The following is a 13,296-nucleotide window of genomic DNA, read 5'->3' as shown; positions in this document are numbered from 1 at the left end:
TACAGCACAGCTTAATGATTTTATTCTAAGAACAAAACACAAAATTGACAACTGACATTAAATTATTTAACTTACATAAATTCAAACAAATTAAATGAGAATCCCTTTATTGTGTACATGTAGTAATTCCATTTGCCCTGTCCTGCTACCCCCCCTCCCCCTTTAAAAACCTCTAACAAATATAAGGAAGGGAAAAGCTATGGCAGTCTTCCCTCTGAGGATGGGACCTCGGAGACTGCTTAAAATGAATAAGTATTATAATTGTAACAAATGATTACTTCATGAATTACAGACATCACTAAGCAAATTTACAAATTCAAGCTCTACCAGCAGGTTCAACTTTAACTTGCTCTCCTAATCAATCAACTTCCAAAACTGCCTGTGAAGTCTTAGAAGGCAAGAGGCCAATTTATCTTTGAACAGGTCAGAGGCCTTATGGTCTCCTGATGAACCAGGTCATGAGAATTGGATTTGTTGAACACCAGGGATCTAAAGAAAACATATTTATGATTTCACTCTCAAAGTTCATTACAATCTTTGTAGATGAAGGCAGCATTCTTGAGTTAGGAATATTAAAATTTTTACAATGTTTACATTTCGTATGAATACCCATGCTAGGCCTTTACACATTTCGCTTTTTAAACTTAATTTTCTAGTTTGTCAATTTAAATATTTTATAAATAATATTAAATGTTTACATGTTTCTCAGATGTAAATATTAACTCAGTTTTCGATTAGGCTTAGCAAAATCTAAAAGGCAAATTAAGAAACTAAGGAAAGTGTGATTCTTTACTAGCAAGAGAGGTTAAGCACCTATAATCTAGGTGAGGATGTACTGCTCTGGTGTGTGCGCTCACCTGTTGGTATGAGGAGGTGTAAACCATGATCTATAATCTAGGTGAGGATGTACTGCTCTGGTGTGTGCGCTCACCTGTTGGTATGAGGAGGTGTAAACCATGATCTATAATCTAGGTGAGGATGTACTGCTCTGGTGTGTGCGCTCACCTGTTGGTATGAGGAGGTGTAAACCATGATCTATAATCTAGGTGAGGATGTACTGCTCTGATGTGTGCGCTCACCTGTTGGTATGAGGAGGTGTAAACCATGATCTATAATCTAGGTGAGGATGTACTGCTCTGGTGTGTGCGCTCACCTGTTGGTATGAGGAGGTGTAAACCATGATCTATAATCTAGGTGAGGATGTACTGCTCTGATGTGTGCGCTCACCTGTTGGTATGAGGAGGTGTAAACCATGATCTATAATCTAGGTGAGGATGTACTGCTCTGGTGTGTGCGCTCCCCTGTTGGTATGAGGAGGTGTAAACCATGATCTATAATCTAGGTGAGGATGTACTGCTCTGATGTGTGCGCTCACCTGTTGGTATGAGGTGGTGTAAACCATGATCTATAATCTAGGTGAGGATGTACTGCTCTGGTGTGTGCGCTCACCTGTTGGTATGACGAGGTGTAAACCATGATCTATAATCTAGGTGAGGATGTACTGCTCTGATGTGTGCGCTCACCTGTTGGTATGAGGAGGTGTAAACCATGATCTATAATCTAGGTGAGGATGTACTGCTCTGATGTGTGCGCTCACCTGTTGGTATGAGGAGGTGTAAACCATGATCTATAATCTAGGTGAGGATGTACTGCTCTGATGTGTGCGCTCCCCTGTTGGTATGAGGAGGTGTAAACCATGATCTATAATCTAGGTGAGGATGTACTGCTCTGGTGTGTGCGCTCCCCTGTTGGTATGAGGAGGTGTAAACCATGATCTATAATCTAGGTGAGGATGTACTGCTCTGATGTGTGCGCTCCCCTGTTGGTATGAGGAGGTGTAAACCATGATCTATAATCTAGGTGAGGATGTACTGCTCTGGTGTGTGCGCTCCCCTGTTGGTATGAGGTGGTGTAAACCATGATCTATAATCTAGGTGAGGATGTACTGCTCTGGTGTGTGCGCTCCCCTGTTGGTATGAGGAGGTGTAAACCATGATCTATAATCTAGGTGAGGATGTACTGCTCTGATGTGTGCGCTCACCTGTTGGTATGAGGAGGTGTAAACCATGATCTATAATCTAGGTGAGGATGTACTGCTCTGGTGTGTGCGCTCCCCTGTTGGTATGAGGAGGTGTAAACCATGATCTATAATCTAGGTGAGGATGTACTGCTCTGGTGTGTGCGCTCACCTGTTGGTATGAGGTGGTGTAAACCATGACATTCTGCTGTTGACCATCAGCTGTGATCAGCCCTGCAGGCAATGGATTTGCTGCAAGACAAGGATGCCAGTAGTTATTCTGACCCACCCAAAAGCACCAATGATTCCACTGACTACATGAATGATCTTAGATGCCTAAAACTATGAGAAAATCAACCCCTGCATAATGGAACATACCTTTCAAAAATTTGCATGTGAAGCTAGTTTGGCTAAATGATTAAGATAGTTTGTGATGACTTACTGAAAGTGTCTTCTGTAAGTTCCTCAGACAGGCCTTCCGCACCTGCCACACCTGCAATACCCTTCTCACCCTTCATTGCCTAGGAAACAAGACACGTCATCTATTCAATCTACTTCAAAGGGACACAGCATCTGTGCACATGCGAGTGTAAACCATACCTCTCTGAACTTCTGCAGGTAGAGTTTGAGAGGTTCCACGTACATATCGAAGCCAAGTGTGGACATGGCAAACAAAATGTCCTCGCCGTTAATGGTTTTGCGTTTCTCCTGATGACATCGCTCACTGGCTTCTGACGTGATGAAGCTAATGAACTCGCTCACACATTCTTGCACGCATTCTTTTGCATCTTTTGCTATCTGCAAGTTAAAAAAAAAATTTTTTTTTGAGTTCATTTTAATATTTACATTGCAAGTGTCTGAATGAATGAGTGGCAGGGACAAACCTTTCCAGTCTGTGGGATGGCATTTTTCATGATGCGAGCTACATTAGCAATGGGTAGATATATATCCTGCTCTCTGAGATTGTCTTTGGAACCATTTCCATCCTCATGGTCATGCAGACTTTCTTCACCATCATCTAGACAGAGAAAACATATCAGTGACACCAATAATTTAAAAAAGCGCCCCTTGCTTTCAGTTAGCATTTCTAGGTGTACAGTACGCCGTGGACATGAATTAGTAGCTGCGTTACAACTGGGAATTTGCCAACTTTTTAAATATGTTTCGGTTTACCTTCTTGAGTTTGCAGCACATAGTGCCCTCCGGAAATATAATCGCCCGTTATACCCAACTGTGAGGTATCGGTGGTGGTACTGTCCCCGTCCATCTAGCCAAACATGAAAGTTAAAACAGTTTGATAAAGAATGAAGCCTGACACGGGTGGTATAAAATGTACCACTTGTTAAATGTAGACTTCCTTTGAGCAACTAACTAGCATTGCTGGTCTACATATTTTTTTTTATATATATATATATATATATATATATATATATATATATATATATATATATATATATATATATATATGACACACACACAGCTATCTTAGCCAGCTGTCTTAAAAACTGAAAAAAGGAACAAATTTCCTCTGTAAAACCTAGGCAGTAATTCAACGACGCGTAATCGAGTTAAATTCCGTGCGGATTATAGCTATACACGTCGTCTGGATTTCTGTCTTTATAGTCCGTGGCGGGGTTTTTTGTCGAGCAGTGTAAGCAATCGTAGCTGCTCGCTAGGTCGTTAGTTAGCTCGTTAGCTAGCCCGGCCACACAGCGTCTCATACCCGCGACGGTACGAGCAGCCCCCAGCCTAGATGAGACCCTCCTCCGGGCATACAGCGGTGGCATTTTGACGGGGAGAGCAGATTTTACTCGAGGCAGCAACCCGCCGCGATGATCTGGATGTGCGCTCGTTAGCCCGTTAGCCGGCTGGTGTTCAACAAAGAAATTCCCCGCCCGGGGTTCAGAATGGGCCTTGTGCTCGGCCGACACCTCGGCCGCAAACTCATCCGTAATTAACCATTTTTTTCCTCGACACTTCCTGCTTTCCATCGCTCATTCGGGTAGACAACAAGTGAAAAATCAGTCCGAGACGGACATTTTCATTCGAGCTAAACGAGAAATCGGTTAGCAATCATTGGCCGGAGCCAGACACAAACCTGCTATGAAGCCCTGGTTGGTTAGCGTCTCCAAACGGCCGTGTGGTTGGACAGAGAACGGCTGCGAGAGAACCAGTCCCAGCGCGGAGCTGCGGGGCCACGCTGCACCGCCTCCGCTACCCGCCAGGTGGGAAAATGAGTCTTGGGTGGGTCAGATGACACTTCACGCCTTTGGATTTTAAAATTGTTTTTTATTAATGACATTTTTACTTGCGCCAGGGAAATATTCCAATGGTCACGAGAAAACGCGAAAACCAAAACAAAACTGCGGTATAGTGTATGACCTCCGTCGTGTGTAACTCTGGACTACACATCCAGGGAAGTGATTCCAGACACAAAATTAATTGTATAGTGATGTAGGTGTAAGCCAGGAGTGAAATATATATGAATACGGCTGCTGGGAAATTAGGAGGATCTATGAGCTAGGCTCATTAACTAGAAATGATCCGGGTTGTGACTTCTCTCTTACGTTTCTCTGACGGCTGTGGAGTACTTAGTTCACCACTCAACTACACACACAAACAGAGCAGCATAGTTTCAGTGGTGTAACTAGGGGCAGTTGTAGCTCAGTGGTTAAGGTACTTTGTTTGTAATTGGAAGGTTGCTGCTTCAAGACCCACCACTTCCAAGTTGCCACTGCTGGGTCCCTGAGCAACGCCCCTAAAACTCAATTGCTCAAGTTGTACTCGGTCATAATTGTAAGTCGCTTTGGATAAAAGCGTCAGCTAAATGTAAATAACATTTAAGAGATTAACACTACATCTCCTTAATTAGAGGTGCAAAAATTGTCTCTATAAACTAAAAATTTCAAGTGTGCATAAGTCAACACAAAAAATGACCAAAACAAAAACAATTAAAAAAAATGCTGCAGCTGAAGTTATTATTGTTGCTGTTGCACAACTGTGCCTAGTGCGGAACAGTCCGTGTGGTGGCGCTGTTCAGCAGAGGCCCTTGATAAAGATAAAGAACCATGCTGTCATAGCGTGGCCACTTATGGTGAGTACGTTGAAGGCTTCGTGATAGCTTCCACACGCCCTCTCTCTGTGTCTCTCTAACTTGCTAGTCCGATACAGACCAATATAAAAAGTACTATATTCAGACACAATATGTAGGTTTTTATAACGTAAAACAGGGACAGTCGTATCCACACTAGTCACCAGACGTTTTTCCTCTCATCGTGCTAAACGTGCATATTGCACATGGGCAATGCATGAAATGTACACAAGCAAACACCATTAGCCTACATTGAATCAGATGTACTAAAATAGTTATGCAAGACAGCATAATTTAAGATTAACTCATAATTTTGATTTATAATTCTGACTATCGCATAATTCTGAATTAGCATCTCATAATTATACCTTACTTTTTTTATGACTTATGTTTTTATAATTTTGACTTACTTTCTCATAATTATGACATACTGTGTAGTAAATAGTTATGGTCAATATTGTTTCCATAGTTCAATTCCCTTTGTTTGAATAGTTCCATTCCCTTTGTTTCCATAGTTCCATTCCCTTTGTTTCCATAGTTCAATTCCCTTTGTTTCCATAGTTCTATTCCCCTTGTTTCAATAGTTCCATTCCCTTTGTTTCCATAGTTCAATTCCCTTTGTTTGAATAGTTCCATTCCCTTTGTTTCTATAGTTCAATTCCCTTTGTTTGAATAGTTCCATTCCCTTTGTTTCCATAGTTCAATTCCCTTTGTTTGAATAGTTCCATTCCCTTTGTTTGAATAGTTCCATTCCCTTTGTTTGAATAGTTCAATTCCCTTTGTTTGAATAGTTCCATTCCCTTTGTTTGAATAGTTCCATTCCCTTTGTTTCTATAGTTCTATTCCCCTTGTTTCAATAGTTCCATTCCCTTTCTTTGAATAGTTCCACTCCCTTTATTTCAATAGTTCCACTCCCCTTGTTTCAGTAGTTCCATTCCCTTTATTTCAGTAGTTTAATTATAAAAGGCATGTGAAAACAGTTTTCTGTAAGGAACTCAACAAATGTAAAGATTTAGACTAAATCTGCAATAATGTTCAGGTGTATCTGTCGATTATTTTCTCATTCATGTATTTCATAACAATTACTCAGTGTACTCAGTGCAGATTTTCTTAAAAGCTCGAACATTAACACGACAGAGTTTTAACACGTCTAAAATTATTTGTTATGTAGTGGGCTTGTCACTGTACGGCTCCCTCCTCCTATACTCATCCCCATGTCAGTGTGATGTCCTGTTGGTGTTTGTCATTGTGTGTGTGTGTGTGTGTCTGTCTGTCTGTCTACCTGGCCATGCATCTCCTTGTTAGTCAATTGGCATGTATATTTAAGTGCTTGTATGGAAGTCACTCTTCGTCGGTGCACTACTGAGCATGTTTGGTACACGCTCAGTAGTGCAGGACTGTCTAATGTGGTTTGCCTTGTGTTGAATGGTAATCTGTCAACGTAGTGCTGTTCTGTGTGTTTCCTGTTTGTCGTTGTATTAATAAATGTCTGTGTTGTTGTTTTTTTTATTTTATTTATTTTTACCACAGCTCGTTTTTGCATGCTGCCTCGAATCCCATCGTCACAGGGCTGTTCATAATGATAAATTATTTTAGAACCATTTTCGCACTCGTAACTTACATCTATTAGTTCTTGATATCTTAAAAGCTATATATGGCCTATTGTCTGGTGTTATTGCTAGTCATTTTGAGATTTATGAAGTCTCATAGAACGTGAATCCGTCTTATTAGCCAAAAGGAGAAGTATTAGCAAAAACTTTGCTTTGTTTCGGAAAGTGAAACTATGTTATGGCCCAGTAGGTAAGGTACACCTGTTCGTTTCTGCAGTATGGTGCCCAGTTAGTCAGATACCCGATCTGTCTTTTATATGAGGAATAGTTCATTTCCAAGGGAACGGTTGATAGCAGCTCTTCAGATCCATGTCCAGGAGCACCGCTGCTTGGACACTGCTGTCGGTTAGACCACTGCTTAATTTATTGCCAATTCTTGCAGTGGTCCATGTTTTATGTCTGATGGTATCTGCAAATCCTCATGCCAGTTTGAACTATTTGAGTAAGAGGAATTATGTGTTAATTAGAATCAATTACTTATAGCGGATTGCTATTCCACTTTTATGGGCTTGGAATTATAGGCAGGGTTGACAAAGAGGTTTTTTTTTGGCAGAGCAACAATTTATGAGTTTTGGATGTGTTCCTATCAAACCATTACATTGCTGTAGACTGTCCAAAACATGCATGGTGTGTGTATGTATCTGCACATGCTTGTGTTCATGCAGACCTGCAGAATGCAGACCCTGGTAAGGCAGTCGCTGCACATGGAGCCAACACACTCCCTACTTCTGCTGTTGCTATGACAATGACCCGCTGGCCACCCTAGACAGAGCAGTGGGATAAGATAAGGTCACCATGTCTTTACATTTCTCTCTTCTTTGAGACATTTGCAGTTTCTCTTTCAGCAAGCCTATCACCTCTCTCTAAACCTCTCGTAAAGTTGTTTAACTTTAAATGAGCTAGTTGGGCCTCGTGCAGATGGCAAAAATATATTTTTATTAATAATTACCATATAAATTTATTTTATGTTAATGAAAATGCTCTTAGGAGCAGCTGAGTGAGGATAAGCATGTTCCCACGTCTTGTGCGTTTCTCTCCTCTTTCTCATATTTTCTCATATATGGCTCCATCTTCCAGTAGAACCATAGAAGATACATTTATTGAAGTTGCTTTTTCCAGTGATCTGGTTCACAATGAAATGAACTCCTCTGGTGTTATTGAAATTGCCACCCTGTTGGGATGCTATGATCATTTAGTTTGCTTATGAAAATAAAAAATCCTGTATACACATATTACCCAGATGTCTATCATTCCAGTGTTGTGTTGATAGAGATAGCTATACAGATGCACAGAAGGTGAAATGAGAAAGGTGAAATTATTTTTGCCCATCAATTTTATAGCTATAATTTGCCACATAACCAGTTTGTTTTTAGTTAATGTTAGCGATTCTATAAATACATTAGACTATATCACTGATATAAACTTGGCATCTAGTTTTGCGGGGCAAGATATTTCTTGTCACATTGCTTCAAAAATTCTATTTCTAGTATATATTAAATTTACAACTTAATGTTTTTAAAAAAAGTTTAACGCTAGTTGAGACTGCAAACTGTCAAAGAAACCCTGCAGGAAGAAACAGCGAGGTAGTGGGGTATGTTTGTGTCTGTGTGTGTTTGGGTTTGTGTGAAGAAATCTCTGTGTGCTAAACTCTTTGACTTATCCCATGAAATACGATTCACTTTATGCATTACTGCATGCTGCTATTGTGAAAACTCAAAATCCCCATTTGGACCAGTTTCTCCCTTTAGATAGAGTGAAGCGCTTTATTTCATGTTTGCCCTTAGGCTATATGGCAACTATGCCAAACCAGTGAAATCCCACAAGGACTTCCCTCTCCTAAAGACTAATAAACTGTAATTGAGATAGAAGCTTTTCCCTTAGCAGTAGCAAAAAGTGAGTGTGCTAATTGGTTTTCTATAGTTGTAGTTACTTTTGTTACTGTGTGTGTGTGTGTGTGTGTGTGTGTGTGTGTGTGTGTGTGAGAGAGAGAGAGAGAGAGAGAGAGAGAGAGAGAGAGAGAGAGAGAGTATCTACAAAGAACAACTTTGGGATCTATAGTGAGATGCATTCAAAGACACCTAAATCTGCTTAAATATTAGACACATGCTGTGATGCAATGAGGAAATTAATGAGGTCAACCTCCTGCTGTCTATCACCATCACCCACAGCAACACAGCCTTTGACCCATGCAGGAAGAGCTAATTACACAAGCTGCCCAGGTAGCAGGGGAAGAACGTCTGCAATATCAGGCCAGCAGGCAGTCCTCGAACCAGTCGAGACTCAGCTCACAAATCCATACCAGACAGGTAAGGATGGAAGCTCCACTGAGATTTCAGTCATTTCCTTAATTTCAGCATGAAGACAACCAAAATGTTCGTTATATTTACCAAGATTCTGTCTTGAATATTCCAGGCAAGTACAAATGTTAAATAAATGACAAATGCAACATATGCAGGTTTATTAGTGTATCAGTTATTTTATGCTACGGTTTTAATGATGATGTCATTAATGTGTAATATGTAATTATATGTCATTTATAACTTTCAAACAGATGCTTATGTTTAATTTATAATAACATATAATGGTTGTGGTTTACCGATTAGATAACTGATTATAATTGAAAAGGATGCAATGTCCTCCAGGTGGAGTCATTAATTTAACTGTGTTCAGTGATACCAGATAGGCACCATATTATCAATAAAGATAATGTAGCTGGTTTCCCTGCAAAATCTACCACACACACACACACACACACACACACACACACACACAGAGACATACATTCATTCAATCTCTGCAGCACTCTTAGGAAATTACTGCATTTAGAAGAAACTGAAGAAAAGCTCTGCTCCATGAGACCTCTCCAGAGATATCTTTTTTATCGCTCTTCTGCAGAAGCGAATGCCACACATGAGCACTCTTGTAATTCCAGGAGAATTTTCAGTGTGCCTACTTTTGGCAGTGCACATCTCTGTAATTTCTCTTATCAGCATGGCTAGCCTGCATAGTCACTTATGAATTTTGAACCTTTTTACATCACCAGAACCAGAGGCCAAAGGCCATGAATGCTTAATTAAATGAACTTCTGTGGGGGGTATACTTCTATAGGCAGAGGCATCGTGGGGATGCAATGTGTTTTTGAAAACTAAGATGAAACCAACCTAATACATTAATTTGCATCTATACACTCACACAAGCACACGTGGCACAATGCTATAGCTTCTGTTTCTATAGTTCGGAAAATGTTTTGCGATTATCTATACATTATTGTTCAGTCATCAGCACGCATCTGGTATTCTGCTACCATGCTGTGTGTTTAGCTGGCCACAGGAGGTCGGTAGATTACTTGCTCTGACCAAAGGCTTACGGTTGAGAAAGATCTCTTTTGTCAAATGCGGATTGAGGTTGTGTGAAAAGCTTCAATTTCCACACTGTTCCATAAACCTACTGAGTATTGCTTCTACTTCTCCAGAAAGCTGGCAAGCACATATTTTTCAAGCATTCGCACCTTTTAAGCACTAATATGATTAATTTTCTACATAGGCCTACATTTCACAGAAGTGCAATTTAACAACTCAGAAATAAATAGTTCCATTTCTACACTGCTTCTGGTGTGCCGCCCCACCCAGTTTAACGAGAACAATTACGACAACCCACGTAGTAAGCGCAGGTCCCAGACTGCAGGTTGGTAGGCTACTGTTGATGTGTGACACACCATCCGGTCCCGGTTCCGCGCGCTCCCTTTCTGCGCCGTTGACGTTGCCGTGATAAGCCCTTCTGTTGTCCGGTTAAGCTACAGTAGTGTCGTTTCGGACGGCGCGCGCTACTTCAGCCCCTTTGCATCCAACTAACCTACAGACGCGAGAACGTGACATGTTGCCCTAATTCGACGTATTCATTTCCTTTAAAGTTGAACTACACATCCGTTTAATGACGTCGCCTCGTGCCCTCTCGCGGTATGGACGCGCTCATTCTCCGAGCCTGGAGAGGGGTGGCGCTGCGTTCTCTCGTTCCCCCCCCCCCCCCCCCCCCCCCCCCGCAGTTTGACATAGAGGGAGAGATAGTACGCTCCGGGGACGGCGCTCGTTCATGCACGGGCGTGAGCGGTAGCTGCCGGCCAGCCAGCATCAGCATCATCACGGAGCGGGCGCACGCCGCTGGACCGGGCTCGGCACGCCTCCCCTCTCCAGCCATGAAACAGACGTTTCTTGAACTAATGAGGATGAGTAGGATTTGCCGGATGGTGCTGGCCACTTGCTTGGGATCTTTTGTCCTGGTCGTCTTTTATTTCCAAAGTATGTTCCAGCCAGGTAGGACCGCTCCGTTTCAGCGTCAGCTATCGAACGGCTTGCCCGGTAATTTTTGCTTTGTCGCTGCTAACATGGATGTGGCCGCGGTTTGGGTGTAAAAGAATCCCGTTAATAAGTAATGAGATCTGAGAAGGAGAGCAACGATCAGTAACAGACACACACGACGCACATCGCCTCTTATTTCGGTGTGTTCGGTAGCGTGGCGGCAGGGAGGCAGCCTGAGGATTCTTTAATAAGGACTTAATCCGTGATGTAAATGCAACAAACATATTCGCTCGCATAATTCTTACTATTGTGGATCCGAGGTTTGATGTGCGGTTCGTCAGGCGTTTTTTTTTTTTTAGAAAGCGTCATTCTTTCCATTCGGTTCCGTTCAGAGTCGTGGTTCGCGCGATGCCCGGTACAGTAGAGGCTCTGTATTACCGAAGATCAAAGAGTTCTCGCGCTGTGCAAACATTTCTACCTCGATACACACATGCTTAGGAGAACATGACCAAAACTCCGAATAGACAAGAAAACAAAGGCAGGGGTTTGTTTATCCACTTTGGAACTCGCCTAAAATTAGTTTCCGTTTGATCAAAGCAAGAATTTAGTAAAACGAGACAATGTGCAAACTTTCCAGGAGCCGGTTTAGTTATCTGCGTTGGTGCGCGCCCCCGCGTAGTAGGTCTTTCCGATACTTTATTATGGTCCGTTTTGACGCGCATACACGTACGCATGTACGGTGTGAAGCAGCTGAAGACGGACGGAACAATAAACCCGTAACGTAGTGAGTGAGCAAGCGTCCCGGCGCGACGTTTACTGCCTGGAGTGTCCCTGGAAGCGGTGAGTCATGAGTGCCATCGGCTCGTTAACGCTCTTGTCTGTGTGCCCACATAAGGGGCTGCAGCGGAACACCTGGATCCGACCCACAGATGTGCGTAATCGCCTGCAGCACACCGTTGGCGGGCGGCGTCTCGTACTGACATAGTGCGATGGTCACTTTACTTCCCATGTGTGTAAAACGCCTCAGAGCGTCTCAGCACAAAGATGACAACCGCGAGTACGGTTCTTCCAAGCGTGTGTGTGATTGGGAAATTTAGAGCTCTGTCATCGCACGTTAAATTCGGCGTTATTTCCAGGGTCTCATTGTGAAGCTGGTCTGGTTTATTTTCGCTCTTTGTGTTGGAATGTACTGACGTAAATCCCTCAGCTATTCATATTTCTGAGGAATATAAACTCCTTACTTCTGTTCCTACTGCTTTTCGTTTTTGTTACATGTTTAATGTGTGCTCTCAAAGCACACAACAAACATGAAACACACACACACACACACACCCACACACACACACACACACACGCGCGCGCGCGCCTTAAATGTGGCCACAATGCACCTGAGCGTCCATGGCAACCGGCATTGGATGACAAGGCTGACCACGTTTGTTTCCGTGGTGTTTGTATCTCTGCCACTGAACCACAGACAGGAATGAGGGATGAAAGGAGAGGCATCAGAAGGGCAGAGAGCAACAGGGAGGAGGGGAGCAGGGCAGCAGGGCTCTGCTGGGAAGTGTGCACATTCCTCCAGCTCTGTAATAGCAGAGCACTGGCGGATGTGTGAGAAGGTGCGACGGGGGCGCCCAAACCCGCTGCTTTAAGAAGAGAGGCTTGTTTCTCTTTTTCCGCAACTGCGTGATGAGTTCAAAGTATTTTCTTAAAGTAGTGCTGTTCACCATTTACTCAAAAACAACACACCATAGCATGTAAGATTTGTAACTTACCATGGTTTTGTGTGTGTGTGTGTGTGTGTGTGTGTGTGTGTGTGTGTGTGTGTGCGTGTCTGCATGAGCGCATGTGTTATTGTTTTGTTTTTTGCTTTCTTTGTGACCATGGTTTTAATGTGTGCATGTGCATACAGGATGTGAATACAGGTTCCTGTCTGTGTGAACACACCTCCCCACAAAGCGACATCAAGGAGTGAAATGCAGCTGGAATACACCCCCTTACCCGGTCCTTTTGTCATTATTGTATTTCACAGTAAGAGTGTGTGTTTTCTTCACTCTCTTTTGTATATAGATAGAAGCCGCGCTGTATGTGTGTGTATGAGAGTGTCAGTGTTGTCTTTGTGTGTGTGCAGCAGTGTTTGGGCAGGAGCCAGTGAGAGTCGCACCGAAGCCTGCCAATCTGATTCCGCATGATACACACAAACGGCACAAACACCGGCTTTCCTTACTGAGGGTCACCGTTTTTTACAGAGTCAGAGAGGGCTGGGACAGTAGCACAAGTGGCCAC

General features: G+C 42.6%; 2 protein-coding genes across 8 annotated transcripts in view; one reads left to right on the top strand and one right to left on the bottom strand.

Annotated features, from left to right (window-relative positions):
* Positions 1-6: 6 nt before the first annotated feature.
* Positions 7-4,075, bottom strand: nfyba (nuclear transcription factor Y, beta a). Its single transcript, XM_081723481.1, has 7 exons — positions 3,741-4,075; positions 3,191-3,284; positions 2,902-3,035; positions 2,618-2,815; positions 2,460-2,538; positions 2,190-2,269; positions 7-489 (listed from the first exon to the last, which is right to left on the bottom strand). The coding sequence occupies exons 1-7, from the start codon at positions 3,789-3,791 to the stop codon at positions 457-459; spliced, it is 669 nt and encodes a 222-aa protein (XP_081579607.1). The 5' UTR covers positions 3,792-4,075; the 3' UTR covers positions 7-456.
* A 6,743-nt stretch (positions 4,076-10,818) lies between these two features.
* Positions 10,819-13,296, top strand: part of chst11 (carbohydrate (chondroitin 4) sulfotransferase 11) — a 32,387-nt gene continuing 29,909 nt past the window's right edge. For 2 of the 7 annotated variants that reach the window (XM_081723158.1, XM_081723157.1), the window contains exon 1: positions 10,886-11,013. Coding sequence is in view for 5 of the 7 variants with exons in the window: in XM_081723154.1 (XP_081579280.1) it covers positions 10,911-11,073 (163 nt within the window). In the remaining 2 variants the exon portion in view is untranslated. Of the gene's footprint in view, positions 11,074-12,922; positions 13,042-13,296 lie in introns of all 7 variants that reach the window. The other 5 variants (XM_081723156.1, XM_081723155.1, XM_027021275.3 and 2 more) reach the window with 5 other exon arrangements.

The sequence above is a fragment of the Electrophorus electricus genome, chromosome 11 (genome assembly GCF_041902795.1).
Source record: "Electrophorus electricus isolate QZ-2024a chromosome 11, ASM4190279v1, whole genome shotgun sequence".
Classification (NCBI taxonomy): Eukaryota; Metazoa; Chordata; class Actinopteri; order Gymnotiformes; family Gymnotidae; genus Electrophorus; species Electrophorus electricus.
Note: the sequence above shows the minus strand (reverse complement) of the source record. Positions and strands in the feature narration are given on the sequence as shown.